General features: G+C 42.3%; 1 protein-coding gene across 5 annotated transcripts in view; it reads right to left on the reverse strand.

The window, feature by feature from the left end:
- The window catches only part of KRCC1 (lysine rich coiled-coil 1), a 29,947-nt gene extending 15,878 nt beyond the window's left edge, over positions 1 to 14,069 (reverse strand). For 4 of the 5 annotated variants that reach the window (XM_069796321.1, XM_069796337.1, XM_069796310.1 and 1 more), the window contains exons 1-4: positions 13,970 to 14,066; positions 2,210 to 2,316; positions 420 to 527; positions 157 to 331 (exon numbers count right to left, since the gene is read on the reverse strand). In XM_069796321.1, coding sequence (XP_069652422.1) covers positions 157 to 331; positions 420 to 527; positions 2,210 to 2,316; positions 13,970 to 14,033 — 454 coding nt within the window. In that variant the 5' untranslated portion in view covers positions 14,034 to 14,066. Of the gene's footprint in view, positions 1 to 156; positions 332 to 419; positions 528 to 2,209; positions 2,317 to 13,969 lie in introns of all 5 variants that reach the window. The other variant, XM_069796326.1, reaches the window with a different exon arrangement.
- Between the last annotated feature and the right edge of the window lie 3,241 nt (positions 14,070 to 17,310).

A 17,310-nucleotide genomic window follows, 5' to 3' on the forward strand; every position in this document is an offset into this window, starting at 1 on the left:
TCTTTGTTTATTCACCTATGGAGTTACCACAAGACAGCTCCACAACTTCAGCAGAATAGAAAGGCATAGAGACATGGCAAGTGTAAGAAGATACTTCTCTATATTTGTTTCAGAGAGTGACAGGAAAACACACAAAGCAAACTATTTAGTTCTTACCAGAAACAGGTTGCATGCTCTGTGCTGGCATGTGGGCTTGGTCTACTGATAATTGCTTCAGCTTTTTAGCGTGGATCTTTCCCAAGTAGTGAGACAAAGCAACAACTGGGGAAGTAAAAAACATGTTGCAGAGATTGCAGTATTTGTTTCTGTCCACTACTCCACTCCCATCCATCTGAAACCAGACAAGGGCAAGCTCAGTTACAAGCACTCACTGAAGTATACAAGGCAACATTTATTTAGCAATGAAGAAGAACAGCCACCTGAAAGTTGGTACAATCCGTTTTCTTCTGTTTGCCATCTTCCTGCCTTTCATCTTTCTTGCCATGCATTTGGATGTAAAGACGAACTTTCTGAGCATGTTTTTTGCCCTGGGAGGAGACTAGAATTATTTCTGTTTCAGTAACAAGGATCCAAGCAGTGATACATCCAGTGACTGGGACTTCATCAAAAACTGCTTTCAACACTTGCCAAATTGTATTTGTATAAAGCAGTGCCATATGCGGACCAACACGAGCTCATGTAACAATACTATACTTTAATCAATAATATAGTACTTAGCATTACTCATAACATTTTGCCTCAAGCAGCCCTCAGTCATCTACTCTCAACTCTTTGGAGAATCAAAAATCCTGACATATTCCTTTACAAACAGGGATGCTAAAATAGGTAAGGAAAGGAAAGCAGCCCTGCCACAGAGCAAGTCTGCTGTGCTCCTTTACCACTAAGCCTGGGGGCTTAACATCAAGGCTGTCCTGTGTCCCAGCACAGAAGAATGACAGGCAGCATTACTCAACTTACCTTCCTAAATAAGAAGTCTAGTCTCCCCATACAGTCAGTGGAAAGAAACAGGTCTCCCTGGAAGTTGAGTTAAAGTATCTCCAGCTTGGAGTCAGTCTATGGAGATTTCTACACCTTTCTACTGAGGATACAATAGTCCAGGTAACTAAAATTGGGTGTTAACATATACTTCCCTCAGACACAATTAATTTTTAACTCTTAGATGCTCTCTCAACCTATAACCTTCAAACTCTTGCGCTTGTAACTCACTTACCCACACACCACCCTATACAGTGGTAACATACAAAGCAAAAGTAGTAACTTGCTGTCTCTGATCTGATACTTTTCAGATGTCTTTTAAGGATTCTGAGGAGCAGTGCAGGATATTATAACAATATTACTAAAGAGAAAGGGGTCCTATCATACCTGACTAGATAATACAACTCAGGGGAGAAAAAAAAAGAAAAAAAAAAAGTCAGTTATTTTCCATCAGTCTGATTTGTAATGGTGAAGTCAGGTAACTTTACAACTGCGTCTATTATCCTCAACTGGATTTGCATGCAAGAAGCAGAACATCAACCTGAGGGTCTGAACTCTATGATAAAGTTCTGACAGCACAACTGCTGCTTAAGTTAAATTGAAGTAAGTAAATACAACACCTTGCAAGACCAGAGTCTTAATAGCATGAATAGCAAGAAGGACTTCTGACAGCAAATTACACTGTTAACTTTTACAAGAAGAAAAAGACAGAAACGCCTGTACCTGCACACTTGCACACCCTTGAGATCAAGTTGCAAAATAAAGCACACTTGCCCATGTCTACAGCAACATCCCAAGGCACACAGTTGTTCCAAGAAATGCCTTCGGCATGACTCCTACAACCTGCCTCAAGCAGACACTGGTGCACAGAGCAGCACGTGTGTATCATCAAGTGAAGCATCAGGAGGCATGACGTCAGTCCTCTATAGCTAGCGCTGCCCCATGCCACACATACGTTCCGGCTCACATGGTACAGATCTGCTTCAATCCCATATACAGCATGGCCTGAACCTGCTCAGTTCCTTCTAAAATCATACTGCAATATGCGGGTGATTACCCTTCACTATCACTGAACCCACAACTTTCACAACATTCAAGTCTGGTTAATGTCTAAGCCTAGCATAAGCCTTCAGAAACAAACTATAAAAAGTCTTTTATAACACTATGTAGAAAGCCCAAACAAATAAGCTAAAGCCCCAGTGCTTGCTAGGAGAAATTCTCCTTTCCAGCCTACCTTATAGTGTGACGCCCTCTGAGATTCAAACTGCAGCACTGCCCTGCAAACCTTACAGAAAGTGTCAGTGAAAAGGTCTTTCTTTGTTGCCTCATCTAAAGTGTCATCTAAATGGAAAGAGCAAAAGACAAAAATCAGCCAGTAGTTAAGACAAGATATATTTGCATGTCTTTGCTTACACAAAACATCAACCACTTGAACATTCACATGCAGCACAATATGAAGGAACCAACATTTGCCCACTGAATCACACCATGCCCCACTATGGCTTCAAAGCAATGCTGTAAAGCCACTTAAACCTTCCTCCTTTGAGAAGAACTACTCTCATGGACTTATAAAGTGTTACTGTAAGAGTACCTGGACTTTTAAAAATGGAGACACCTCATTGGGCTTTCAGTCCATATCAAATAGGCCACAATATCAGAAATATTTGACTAACAGCCTAAAAAGAAGGATTTTAGATGGACTAGATCACACAGTTAATTAAATATGGTAATACACCTTAAAGAAGAGGTTTGAAGAAAGACTGGGAGTAGCTCAGTACATGAGAAAGGCCAGGAGGTCTCAGATGCTTAGGAAGGTTGTACCTGTGTCCCCTATAACACTTGAACTGATTTAGTTATATGGGGAAAAAATGCTCCAATGGCTTGTTTTCATTTTCTTTTCCCTTTTCCCAGTTAACTCGTGGCCTGTATACACTTTATTTCAACCAAAATTGGCCCAGACTTGAAGCTAACAGTGAATAATTGTAGGTGCAGGCCCATTTGATCTGGGGGGGACATACTCTAATCACAGAATGGTTTGGGCTGGAAGGGACATAAAAGATCATCTAGTTCCAAACCCCCTGCCATGAGCAGGGACGCTTTCCACTAGACCAGGTTGCTCAAAGCCCCATCCAACCTAGCCTTGAACACTTCCAGGGATGGGGCATCCACAGTTTCTCTGGGCAACCTGTTGCAGTGTCTCACCACCCTCACAGTGAAGAACTTCTTCCTTACATCTAATCCAAAGGTCCCCTTTCAGTTTAAAGCCATTACCCCTTGTCCTATCACTACAAGGAAGTATATATATATATATATAAGCTTTTCTTGTTGACCTTGACACCCCTGGCCAGATTGAATTCTGTCAGGGCTTTAGCTTTCCTAACCTCATCCCTGGCTGCTCAGACAATTTCTCTGTATTCTTCCCAGGCTACCTGTCCTTGCTTCCACCCTCTGTAGGCTTCCTTTTTGGTTTTGAGTTTGTCCAGGAGCTCCTTGTCCATCCATGCAGATCTCCTGGTGTTTTTGCCTGACTTCCTCTTTGTTGGGATGCATCGCTCCTGAGCTTGGAGGAGGTGATCCTTATTACCCAGCTTTCTTGGGCTGCTCTCACCTCCAGGGCTGTATCCCATGGTACTCTACCAAGCAGATCCCTGAAGAGGTTAAAGTCTGCTCTCCTGAAGTCCAGGGTAGCAAGCTTGCTGTGTGCCCTCCTTTCTGCCCTAAGAATCTTGAACTCCACCATTTCATGGTCACTGCAGCCAAGGCTGCCATTGAGCTTCACATTCCCCACCAGCCTCTCCTTGTTGGTGAGAACAAGGTCCTGCATAGCACCTCTCCTTGTTGGCTCCTCTGTCACTTGGAGATGGAATTTATCATCAATGCATTCCAGGAACCTCCTGGATTGCTTATGCCCTGCTGTGTTGTCCCTCCAACAGGTATCAGGGTGGTTGAAGTCCCCTGTGAGGAACCAGGGCTTGTGAACATGAGGCTGCTCCTGCCTATAAGTACTTAAAAGTAGTACCAACATCATGTCAATTAAGAGAAGTAAACATACCCTTCAGAAGAGCATAGCTGTGCTAGCAAAAGCCTCACAAAGATAAAGCTACATCGCCACCCCTGTTCTTTCTCCCCTTAATACACTTTAATTCATTAGGGAAACCAGTTTAACTCATATTGCCTGAAACAATTCTCCAGTACAGGACATGCTTTCAGGGAGCAAGTTTACCCATGGTGCTATACCACAAAAACTTCTTCTGTGGTGACAAACTCTAAGACTACTCATTTCTTTTTCATACCCAGTGTGTCACACTAATTCCAATTAAGCTAGAATTTCACTTTTTGGCATGCCCTACTCTTAAAAATAAGTCAAAGTTAAACAAGTTTAAAGCAAAAATAAAGGAAGCCACATAACGAGACAGTTCAACTAAACCATGCTCTTCAAATGAAGCTGAGGTTAAAGGGAAAATATTGGGGAAAGTATTGTGATGTCTTAACTGAGCTTAAACCCTCTAAGTTTACCCAGTGGTCCATCCTGGAAGCTACAAGTGGAGCAGCTGGCTTTCCATGCTTTGCACACAGCCTGGAGATATTGTGGGCAAGGAAAGCATCACTCCCTGTGGTCTCAAGGCTCAGTGCCAAAAGGCATCTAGAAATCCATAAAGGCAGTCTACCCTTTACCATTATTTCTAAAGATTGCTCTCTTGGCCCCTTGCCAACAGAAAGCAAAGTCCAAGGGAACATGGAAAAAACAGAATCACATACTGTGCATTGTGTCCTGTAACTCTAAATAATGGTGCTAAGCTGTGGGATGGTCAGTTCACAAATGATTAAGGAAGGATCTAAAGTCTACCCAGTCCCCAACATGTGCCCTGGACAACACATGGCTGCCACCTTCACACAAGTGAAAAGTGCCTTAAAAAACACAGCATGAATTCCAGGACAAGCTGTATGACGCATACTTTAACTGAGCCAGCATCACCCCAGGAAACTGATGCTTGCTTGTGGCTCCAGTAGAAGCCTGAAACAAGGAATGCCAAACTGCTTTGATAAGCCAATATTAACACACACAACCAGCTGAAAAATCTATCAGGAGCTGTATGGTCACTGACAAAACCTGAGGAATGGCAGATGCAGAGATCCTTCTCAAACTGTGTGTGTGGCTAAGCCCACTTCATTTTCCCAAAGCAGCACTCCTGGATTGTTTAACATACAGATCTTAATAAAACTGGCTCTGATGAGGCTTTTGGCTGAGATTACAACAATGACTGGGTATCAAAATGCCGCTGTCTGGCATGGTTTACCATCAGTCCTCAATATAAGAATTCATTTTCTAATAAAAACTTTATTTTCATGAGGTACAATGGCCAGGTGACTAGTCTTTCAGAGCTTTTGTATTCTGTAGTATGAGTCATCCAGAAATGTTCAATATTCTACAGTTACTGATTCACGTAGCTTAGCCCCTTCAAGCAGAAGAGTGAAAGATGGACACAATAACTTGAGTTGATCCACACAAGAAAATCCAATGACTTAGTTCTGGGTATTACATGGAAGCCCATCTTGCACCTGAAATGCATGAATTGCCAATGTTTGCAGCAGAAAAAGCCACTTACAGAGCAAAATTACACCAGTTTGCTCAAGTGTACCGAACTGTAAAAACAGCTACCTAGAGAAAGATAAATGGAACAATATTCTCTATTTAAAAAAAACAACAAAAGGCAAATTGCAATGGCATAAGCCTATGAAATGCTACCATCATGGGCAGTATTTACTCTGTTTCAATTGGCATAACTTCTCACTGGAAAACATATCTTTATTTCAAAGACAGACTTCTTTATATTAGCTAAGGACAGTATTCTATGCATATTTTCCTTGACTTAGCAGCAAACTGCACAGCTGTCTTGGCAGACAAAAACCAACCAAGTACATACTACAAAAAAGACCCTAAAAACATTGTAACATGAAAAATTAAAAACATAATGTGAAATTAAAAATGGGGTTTTGTTCACCTTTTTCTTGGCTGGTCACTGCAATGAAAAAATTGGATTATAGGGAGCAGAAGTCTGGTTGTCCAAGTAACTCCTATTGTGCCTCTTGGAGCCATCCTGAACCCTGTTGTGTCCTTGTCCTCAACAGCATTTTGCATTAACTGATAAATTGCACTAAACTATATTGTAGGAACAGTTTTAAATATTGCTTTTCATTGTTACAAGAGCCATTTTCATTCTTCAATATTGTAAAAGGGCTGGCAGGACTTAAGATTCTTTCTTCTTTGTAAATTTATCACATCTTAGTTCTCTTTTCACAGCATTGTCTTCTGTATTTCTCATTAAGTCTTTCCATTTTTCACCTCTTAACACTGTTGTCCCTCTATTTTGGCTCAATCTTTCCTCAAAATAAGGTTTTGCTACTACAGATGAGTCAGCAGTGATGAATGCAAAGCTACAATTATCTCAGTGAAGTCTCCTACCTCAGTCTAACACTTGTAGCGTTGTTAAGCCCAAGAATTGGTTACCCCCAAGAGAAATATCTACAAAAATAAAGGCACAGAGTTCACAACATTTGCCTTGATTTTGGAACCTTAAAGATATGCTTTGCTTAGTGTTTCTCCATGGTCACAACATGACTATTAACACATATCACACGAAACAGGCAGGGTTCCTAAACAATAACTTGGCTGGGGAATGCAGACCAGCACCATGAACATGGTAATATAACCTGCTTTAATGCAGCTCTTGGCATTCACCTGCTGTTACATTAGCAAACAGCATGGGAGTTCAGCTCCAGCTTTGTCAGCATGATATAGCCAAGCACAGCATAACCTTACTTGCTTTCCTTTTCCTGATCCACAAAAAGGATACAGCAGCTGCTACCAAAGTTGGTCAGAAGCACAGGTACCTAGCACTTCTGAAAATGCCGGGTAGCCACTGTTAAAAACCCTGATCTGATAATTTCGGCCTCAAATCACATGAAAACCCATATATATAAACATAGCCTTTTTCTTTTATTTTCTGTATAGTTAGTGGATTTTTAGGCAAATATATATGCCTTCGATAAGGTATTTCTACATGGTCTTCTGACAAACTGCATAGAGACAAGTTCAGAAACAAACTGATCTGTCTCACTTAATCCCAGCCAGGCAGTGAGTTGTAAATGGTCTTCAGTTTGGTCTGGGCAACTGCAGGCTCCTCCTCAATGCCAACCACGTACATCAACAGCCCTCTTTGCTAAATGACATATCTCTGCTCACTTCCAGAGAAGGGTCAGGAACAAGTCTGCCCTTTCTCCTTTTAACTATGCCTCAAGACCATTTGCAACACACAAAAATGACAGAGCATGGGGAGATCTATGCCACCACTGCCTGTGTGCAACCAGTTCTATAAATATTAAGTTGAACTTGAGGTCTTCAGCTTTCAGATTCACAAGATATCTTTCCTGGCAACTCAGAAAAACTTTTTAAAAAAATAGCTTACCTCACAGTTTGCAACCACACCATCAGAAACTTTTCAGAGAATCAATCAAAAGCAGTAGCATTGCAGAACAGCCATACTGACCTTGTCATTTTTATGCCTCCAAAATGTTTACATAAAACTACTAGTATCATGAATCCAGAACAACTGTTCGGATCAGCTTTTTGTCATTAAAAAATGGTCCAGCACAACTACTGTTTGTCACAAGGGGACTGTTCCTTAATAAAAGGATATGGATTAAAATGTTTTAGAAATATAAGACATGAGATTAATTTTTTTAAAATAAAAGATATAAATGTTCATGCTGCATGATGAAGTCAACCACTAATTTTCAGTGTAGCTTTTGCCTTATTTTTGGGCTATTCCTCCCCCCAAAATTTACAATTGTCAACAGTCCATACTTCAGAGGAAAAGACAAATCTCTGGACTATCTAGACTGGAGTCCTTAATCGAGCCCACACCTCCTATTTACTAATAACCCAATGGCAGTACTTTCTCATGTGATTCTTAGTAGGTCTTACGGGTTTGTTCTTGCCACAGCGTCACTTTAAATTGCTATTTTCAGTTAGAGTATGAACAATCTTGGTTTAAATTAATTGGTTTTCTTAGAAAACAAGCATTTCAAACCAAGTGCTTTTGTAAGTGACTCCACATGCCAACATCTTGCTATTTAAGTCTGAGATAAATAGTAAGTATCAGAGAAGGACACAATTCCTCCATCCCACCTAAGCTGCATTTTACCAGTTACCTTTTGAAAGGCACTCAGTGAGCTACTGCCTATAAAACACACTTCTGCTATAACTTCTCACTGTGGTGGCTGCTCCACACTTGCATAAGAGATGGAATTGTTCCTCTTTCTAATAGTGCTGTGGCCTCAAGAGACTGCAAGTCCCATTAGGTCCTGGTCAAAGTAACACCAGCTCAACTGCACAGGGATCAGAGTACACCAAACTTTGACCCTGGTGAGCTACAGCTGTAGACAGGTACAGCCATGAGCACACAGGGTCAAGACAGGTCAACCCAGCCTGGGATGAGTTATGATCTTCACATTCCAGATGGCAAACATACACCTAATACAGAACGGACAAAAAGTTGTGTAGTCTTAATTCATAGCCACTAATTAAAAAAAGTAATGTAGTTCCACATGAAAAGAAAATTAGTACATTTTCAGATGTTTGCAAAGACTGTAGAAGCAAGCCACAGGGCAAAACGCTCATGTCTTCTACTCCTCTTTGAAGAAATACAGTCAATGTATCTGCTGCATTACTGTTTCCTCTAAGTCGATGTTCTGTTTAAGTTGCACTTGGAGTTCTGCCTCAATTTTATTTTTTATGATGCCACCTTTGAAGATTGAGATGTAAACTAGTAATTTGATTCATATCTAATGTTTTAATGAGTTGGTCTCACTCTTACAAGTCCTCCATCATTAAGACAAGCCACAAATCACTGAAGATTTATTAGTTACCAAAACCCACTCAAACTTTACAAAGACTGGTGCAAGAAAATTTCCTAAACACTTTCACTTTCATAAAATGACTTCTCATTCTTATCTCCAATGTGACTTATAAAAATGTCTGAGTAAACAGAAAAATCTGTTATTAAAGCAGAAGATCATAACAATAAATGTATGCTTAAAACACAGCATACTTTTTATTGGTATAATTTTCTGACTTGCATCTTCTGAGAGCATTCAGAAGACACAGAAGCTAAATACTTCATATGAAGTGAAATTAAAAGTGCTCTGACGTAATAGTGAATAACACTGGTGAGGACAGAGAACATCAAGTATCACCTACACATCCAGGTGATACCCAATCTACTTACATTCTTGCTCATTCATTTAGCATTTATAAAAGTACTTCTCCAGGGATGTGTTTTATACAATTATTTTTTTAATGTAGAGAATAAACCTAGCCTAAATCAATAGACAGTGAGGAGCAATCAAGAGGCAATGAGGAACACATTCTTAAAACAAGATCAACTTGATTGTTTTAATGTTCAAACACTGAAATATGGGCACTGAGAAGGCAATGGGAACTGCAGGCTCTCTTAACAAGAAAACTAAAGCAATTTAAATAGATTTTTTTTAAAAAATAAAAGTAACAGAGGTGAATTGTGGAAATCAGGAACCAAACGAATTGCCTAATAATAATAAATGAGACTCTTGCTGTCTGAATTTAAAGATAATGACTTGCTTACTGTTTCTCAGTTCTCAGTTACTGTCTTAGAAGCACACCCAGCATTTCTTACTTTTTTTTTAAATCTTCTTCAATGCCACAGCAATTCAATAAAGGCATTGAAACACTGATGTGAGAAGGCTTAGGGACATTTTAACATTATTGTACTTGCATATTTTACTACCTGAGGGAAGTTCAAGGATGTCTTTTCAACTTTAAACCTTTGCTATCTGTTTTCTTACTTTTGCCAGGCTAATTGTAGAGGAATCTTTGTGGCATGCCATGTAGGAAAGGCAGGGAAAAAAGTCTTCCCTCAGGGCAGCATAAAGGTGGTAGGAAAAATACTAACATTAATTAAAATATCAGAAACCAGGTAATTTAAAAAAGCCTGTTCAGCCCAAGATTTTCTACCACTTGATTAAAAAGGAAATGCTCCCAGCTTTGGTCTATTATTAATTCTTCTTCCCAATTCTTGAGGGTAGAGAAGACAGAAAGCAGGATAATGTAGTAAAGAAAAAGTCTAGGCTAGACAAATCCCTTAAGGCAAAGGCATAAAGTTTCAAGTTCAAGGTACTAAACCCACAAAATGACATAGCCAAATTCTTCCCTCAAATGCCAACAGCAAACACAGCATTTTAATGAGAAATAGATGGATATACACGAATTAAGCTCAACAACTGCAAGTCCTCAAGAGCAAATATTGACCCACATACTTTCTCATTTTACGAGCCCTTTCACATGGCTGTCTCCAAAGGCACATTCACAAAAGCAATGGGGTTAGCACATCTTACCAGGCTACCACCTGTCAGCCTCAGAGTAACTGAGTGTACATGCTGAAGCCTGTCCCATCTGCAAAGTAAAACAGGTTAATTTACATCACGTGCACTACATTAATTTGCTTTACTCTGCAAGCAAGAAAGGCAGGAGCCTGCACACAGTCAGTTATCTCAGCTGACTGGCTGTTAACTTTACATGATGTGCAACTCTACTGCTTGTAATCAGGCAATAATATTCCTACTCCGTAACAGGATGAAAGATGAACAAAAGCTTGAATGCTTAGAGTATCAGATGTCTGAAATTGCAGGCAAACAGCATCACTGAAATCCAGTCACTTTTGGTTGTGGTACAGGAGGCAAGCACAGTCACCGTACAGTGGGAGTCAGAAAGCAATCTTAGAAATAAACCCAGATATCCACAGATATCCAACTTAGAAAGGGCAGGCAAACTTTAAAACCCTTATCAAATACACTGAACTGCAGTATCACAGCACTGTATTCCCATATGAGGAAGGGAGGCTGAACCAGGCAGATTTTGATTTCCACAGTTAGGTGAAAGATGTTTCTCCAAGGAAACAATACTGTAGTAGCACTAAATTTTCATTTTCTCAGCAAGTTTAGTCCCTAAATATCCTTTTGAATTATTTTTTTGTGTTGTTTTCAAAGCTCAGGTGATTGTGAAAAAATGAAATGCCAAACTGGACTCTCTTGTTTGGAAAAGAATGCTGTTAATGCTGGCAGTGCATGTTTCCATAAAGTAGTTTCATCACTCAAACTATGCGATTTTTTTCCCCACAGACTACTATAACAAGTTAACTTAGAACCATTTATATGCATCTTTGAATACTACATGTTATCACAGATTTGACTAAGACACATGGCTAAGCCTGTACACACAAGGCCTTTGAAGTGTACAACTACACTACCAAAACAGGGGTTTAAGCCTAGCGTTGCCCAAACCTTCTCAAATGCACAAACTAAACCAAAACAGCGCTAAAAGCCTTGATGGCCAGATGGATCTGTGATCTGCCCTGACACACAACAGAAGCAGCTTGCAATTGATGTGAAACACAATGCTTCCCCTTTTGCCCAGGGTGAGCAACAAGATACTTTGCCTACTCTCAATGCTCTGAACTCAGCCAGGACACAAAAAATATTTTAAACCATTAAGACTGAAGTACGACATATCAATCACTACTAATAAAATTAAAGTGTCCGCTTCTTGCAACGCAGTTCCTTGATTCTCTTCATTTTTCTCCCTGTTGGTCCAAGTCCTCGTTTCCACTTATCTGTCTCTGCTGAACAACACACTGACCCCTGCTCCCCGCATCTATCACACCCAGCAGAGCTGGGCCAGCCTGCCACAGCTGAAGCAGACTGAAATCAGCTCTTCTGCTTTTACCCGTAAAAAAGTAGCAATTTTTTTTTTTAAATGTCAGGTAATTTTTACTGCACTAAGTTGCACAGGATTTCAGAAAAGAAGCCTTTGATTTTTTTTTTTATTTTTTAATTTCTGTGAGCATAGTTTGATCCAGCTGTAACTTTCCTTCTTGAAGCACACTGTCAAAATACAAACAGGGTGCAACAGAAGGCTGATTAAGTCTATGCTGGGTGGTTGGTTCCTTCTGAAGAAGAATTTAATGCATTAGACTTCTTAAACACTACAGGATAAGCTGTTATGTTTCCTTGCCAGGCATTAAGTTATTCCTTAGAATAACAGACCTTTTTCCCTTTCCACTCTGTTGTGGTTTAACCCTCCTTGGGTCTTGGAGCACACAAGAAATACACCTCACAAATCCCTACTTTGTAAACTCTCCGAGGCAGGTTAAGACAAGTTACCTACCTTTCTGCCTGGCTCTCTTCTGACATATAAATGCTCCCATACAATTGTATGATAGTAGTTTGTGCAATACTATTTCTCAGCCTACTCTCAGTGCTATTTAAGGTGGGCTTGTGGAACTCTGGGTGAGAAACATAACCAGTGAATTGCTACCCGACACTTTTTTTTCCCCTCCAGTAAGTGAAGATGTGTAGAATACAAAAGGAGGGAGATGGGGAAAATTAGTCATTTGTAACACGTGTAAGCCCTATACTAAGTCTTGAAAAAGGACTCATGGTTGTAACTAATGATTAACTACACTCTTACAGGTACCAAGGGTTTTTATCTTGTTGCCACTGAGTCAAAAGAAAAAGAAACCCCTTAGGCTAAAACAAACAAAAAACCCCAAGGGGTGTGTGTGTGAAGAAATTAGCAAGACCTGTTGCGGCAGAAAGTTTCCAAAGCCAAAAGTTACTGCTCATTTTGTATTTAAGAAAAGGATACCCTCCCTCCTCAACAGGTTATCAAACCAGAAATTGCCCATAATATCCCATGCCACAGCTCTGTTTGGCACAGGTATGAACTGACAAGCATAACCAGCAATCCTTGGTGTGTCTGGCTCGCAGCAAAACCTGTACCAGCTGTGCACCAAAAATAAGTGTTTGAACTACCTCTAAACACTGAGAATTTAAGAACCACAACCTTTAGACCCTTAAAATCCCTTGAAATTCCCAGGAGGTCAAAGTACGTGTTAAAGGCTTTGTTGCTAATGCAGCAAAACACATTTCGGCATCCAGGAACATGATAATTCACTTCCAAGAAAAACGTGTGAAAAATGGAATTTAAACCTCAACATAGCAAGACTGCATTCTTAACTTTCTCCAAGTATACTCTTTTGAAGAGCATACATACTTGTGTTGCTTTTTTTCCTCCAGAAAGCCAACCGCTTAAAATAGCTGTCAGCTTTTTAAACAGAGTGATTAATTCCAGCAGCGTTATTTCTGTTCAAGAGCACTACTAAATTTAACTGACAATGGGGAAATCTGCTGTTAATGGATGTTTCACATCTTCAAAAAAACCTCCATGTTAATGCATTGCTAAGTGTGTGGCTTTTTTTTTTTTAAACTTGATTTTCATTATAGAACTGAATAGCCAATGCTTATAATAAACTGTTGACCAAAGTGTTTCGACATGCAAGTTTTTTATACCCACTTTGACTGGCTTGGTATTCCTGGAAGCTCAACGCTTTTTTTTGGGTGCTATTTGCTAGATTTCAGCAGGATGATGTCTCTCAGGAGAGACTTAGCTGGGAAGGAGAGGGCATGGAAAGTTCCCATCCCTTCTCCGCCACAACCTTAAGATTCAGTTTCGGGGCTCTATGTCACAGGTCTGGTGCATAAAAGCAACCTGTTTGTCATCTTACTGTCCCGTAAGCATGAGATTAGTTTATGGAGCTAGAGCAAGACCCGTTTGCACTGAAGAATTAAATATAAGACCACCTTTTACAAGCTGCCTATCAAAGAGTTCGGACCTACTGCTGATACCCTACCCGCTCTCTCCACACGCAAAACGCAGCCGAGACTCTCGTTGCCTCATTAACTTCTGCCGTCGGCATCAAACGCCTGTTGCTTTTCCACACCGGCACGACGAGAACACACTTTATTTCACCGAGGGAACGGCACCGCCGTGCCTCTCACCACGCTCCGACAGGCCCCTGTCACCGCCTCCCCCCTCACGGCCCGGCCGGGCCCCACTCACCTCGGCGGCGGGCAGCGGCGAGCAGAGGCGGCAGGGCGGCCTCCCCGCCCCGCTCCGCCGCCATGACCACGGCGCTGCCCACGGCGGGGAGACGGAGCCGCCGACGCCGCCCTTAAGGACACGGCGCCGGGGCGGGGCCGGGCCGGGCCGCCTCGGCGGGGCCTTGAGGGCCGCGGCACCGTGACAGGCTCCAGCTGCCGCCTGACGAGCTCTTCCCGCCGGCCTCACCCCTCCACCCTGGCCGCCCCCTCGGGTCCACTTTAATCACCCCGGGGGGACACCACCGTTAACCCCCGGCCTCCCCCTCAGGGGCCTACAGCCCTCCGAACTGACCAGGGACTACTAGTAACTGACTAGTAACTACTAGTGACTGCCTCACGGCTGCCCAAGAGCTACTAGTAACCACCAGTATCAGCCTAGTATCTGCCTCGCAACTACTAGTAACTGCCTCAGAACTACTAGGACCTAATAACTGCCTAGTAACTACTAGTAGGAGCCCAGTAACTGCCTAATAACTGCTCAATAACTACTAGTAAGAGACTAGTAACATTGTAGTAACTGCCTGGCAACTACAGCTTAATGTCTGCTAGTAACTGCCTAGTAATTCCTAGTAACTTCCTAGTAACTGCAGGCCTCTCCCCTCACCTTGGGTGGCTCTTCTCTGCCCCCGGCACCCAAAACACCCCCAAAATCCCCCAAATGGCTGCCGATCCACCAGCCAGCCCTCTCCTCGACCACCCCGTCAATCCATCTCTTTTCAGGGCCCAATTCCGCTCAGCGCGTGTTACACCCACCCCCAGGAGAATGGATGGTCTAATTTCACCCAAATTTTCCCTGCTGTCACCCCAAAAAGGGGTTTCATCAGGACACAGGGCCCACCCTCGCCCTGCAGGTGATTGCACTTAATGTTTAAAGCTGAATTACAATGACAGGACAAGTCTGAGGAGCACCCACCTGGGACAGTTAGGTTTTTTCCCCTCTTTTTTTTTCTTTTTTCCTCTAATTCACAACTTGTCTGAGTACTGTTCACTGCTAATCCAAAGCTGTGGCAATTAAATTTGATAAAATTGTGCTTTGGATAAATTTTTAGAGGGCAGTAGAAGGTGCTGTTTGTTCTCCTGTTAGGAGGATGGGGCTACTTGTCCCTCCCGCCCAATATCCAGGCAGATCCAAAATGCAGAATAACTCGCTACTGAAGGGTCAGCCTTGCTTGGTGCTCCAAAATCAATGTGCCTCTCCAGCTGGCTTTGAAATTCAATATGTTTCCAAGGGGTTGAAAGCAGGGTCACTGCTCCAAATAGGTATTTAAGCAGAAATCCCTGTTATCCAGCCTCTCTTGGCCCTTCCCAGTTTCCCCAGTGTTTTCTGTTCAAATGAACGGTTTTACCACCATATTTTTGCCCACAGCTGGGTCTGAAACCATGGCCCAGTGGTATCGAGTGTGTGATGTGCAGCCGGATGGCTGATCTCCTCCCGTATGACCTGGCTGAGCACACACCACCGTGGCATTCACTGGGCTGGAAGGGGAGAAATGAGGCTCATTACACTCTGACTCAGCCAAAATGTGGGTTTTTTGTGATCTGAAGGGGTGAGGGGTGCATTGTATTGGGTACACCACAGATGTCTGCCCATGCAGAGACCTTGTAGCTTGTAACTCTGTGCTAGGACTTTGATCTGTTGGTTTTAGTTGGCTACTTTGAAAAGATATATTCTTTGTTATAATTATATTCTTTTTCTATCCTATTCTATTTTCTTTGTTATCTGGGATTCAGAAACAGTGTTTAGTGTGCTTAATGACTGGGTTCAATATAGCCACACTCCAAATTGTGGTTTTTTTGGGAAAAAAAATCAGCACCCAATTTGGAGGTGCTAAAGTACTGCTGGCAAATATATGTATCTAAAATGCGCTTACACCCAGAGGAATTCAGCATGGGTAACAGGTGAGGCCAGAGCATCCTGACATCGTGTATCACACAAGTAGAGCATTGCAGTTAAAATTGTAATTGCTTGTAGGGCTTCATTGCCTGTAGTGACCTTTCTATGCTGCACAGCGTAAATGCTGGGAGGTTTGTGCTGATGGCTCTGGCCCTCCTCAGGGTGACTGAAGGAGTCTGGTTGTTTGGGGAAGATTGCTCATAATCGCATGAACACCTGGATCACCCTGAATTTATGGAGTTGTGGATTGATATTGTTTGTGCTTGGGACAGCTGGGCAAACTATAACACAGGATATTTGTGCTGAAGCGTGATACCTTACTTCATTCTCAGGCAAGGAAAATTGCCAGAAGCTTTTAGCAGATGCTGAGCAGTTCTGTGACTGTCTTGAAGAGCACAACGATACTTCCTATTGCCTTGGCAAGGTAAAGCATTTGTTTTACAGTCTAGGGGTGCAGAGGAATTACCCTCTTTACTTCTCTACACCTCACTTTCCCTGTTAAATCAGACAGGTTTTTCTGTGGAGCAAGGAGGTGTGGGAATAGGTTTGCAAACATTGGTATCTGTGCAGTGCTTAAGGATCCAGGAGGAAATAGCATCAGATTTCCTGGGGGTGGGAGGGTGAGATAAGCAGGAGCCAGGCCTGCAAAGTGCTGTTAAATGATAAATGCTGAACGACAGTCTGGGCTGGGTTCAATTTTCACAGCGAGGTTCACTCTTATACATGGAGGCCTTCCCTTGCTTCACCCCAAACTTGCACTGGCTGCTGGGGACAGAGAGCAAAGCAAGGGCCTGGCTTCTCATGGGTTTGGTCTGTCTGGTGTACCCTCCTTTTCCACTCAGGTGGCTCAAATTCCCCCATCTCTTCCACAGCTGAGCATTGGAGGTGGGGAGACCTCTCAAATGCAGTGCCGTTTCAAAGAGGTTTAGTGCATGCAAAATTGTGTGAGTATCTAAGATGTCCTGCTTGCTTCTGCAGCCCGTGCCAAACCGCTGCTGTCCTTCCAGCTCCATCCATGCGGCTCCGTGCGCCTGCCACCACTGGCATTTGGGAATTGACTCCCCTTTTCCAGGCTCTGGTGGCCACAAAGGATGCCGAGAATTTCAGGGTGTGTGTTTCGCTCTTATCCCTGCCTCTAAATATGCCATCCGTCTCCTAGAGGGTAAAAATAAAGCAGCATTGTTTGATTTCTGGAAAAATCCAGATGACAGTGGAAGGGTTCAGAAATATGCATACCAGCCCTCCCCGTCCCACTGTCTCAGCTGTTGCTTCCTGAGAGACAGAAGCATGTGGTTGCTAAAAATACCCTGCAAAGAGAATACATTCTCTCTCCAATGGGAGAGTATGAATTAATCCGAGTCGTAACATATACAATTGCTTGTGGCTGGGAGAAACAATTCCAAACG

The sequence above is a fragment of the Haliaeetus albicilla genome, chromosome 1 (genome assembly GCF_947461875.1).
Source record: "Haliaeetus albicilla chromosome 1, bHalAlb1.1, whole genome shotgun sequence".
Classification (NCBI taxonomy): Eukaryota; Metazoa; Chordata; class Aves; order Accipitriformes; family Accipitridae; genus Haliaeetus; species Haliaeetus albicilla.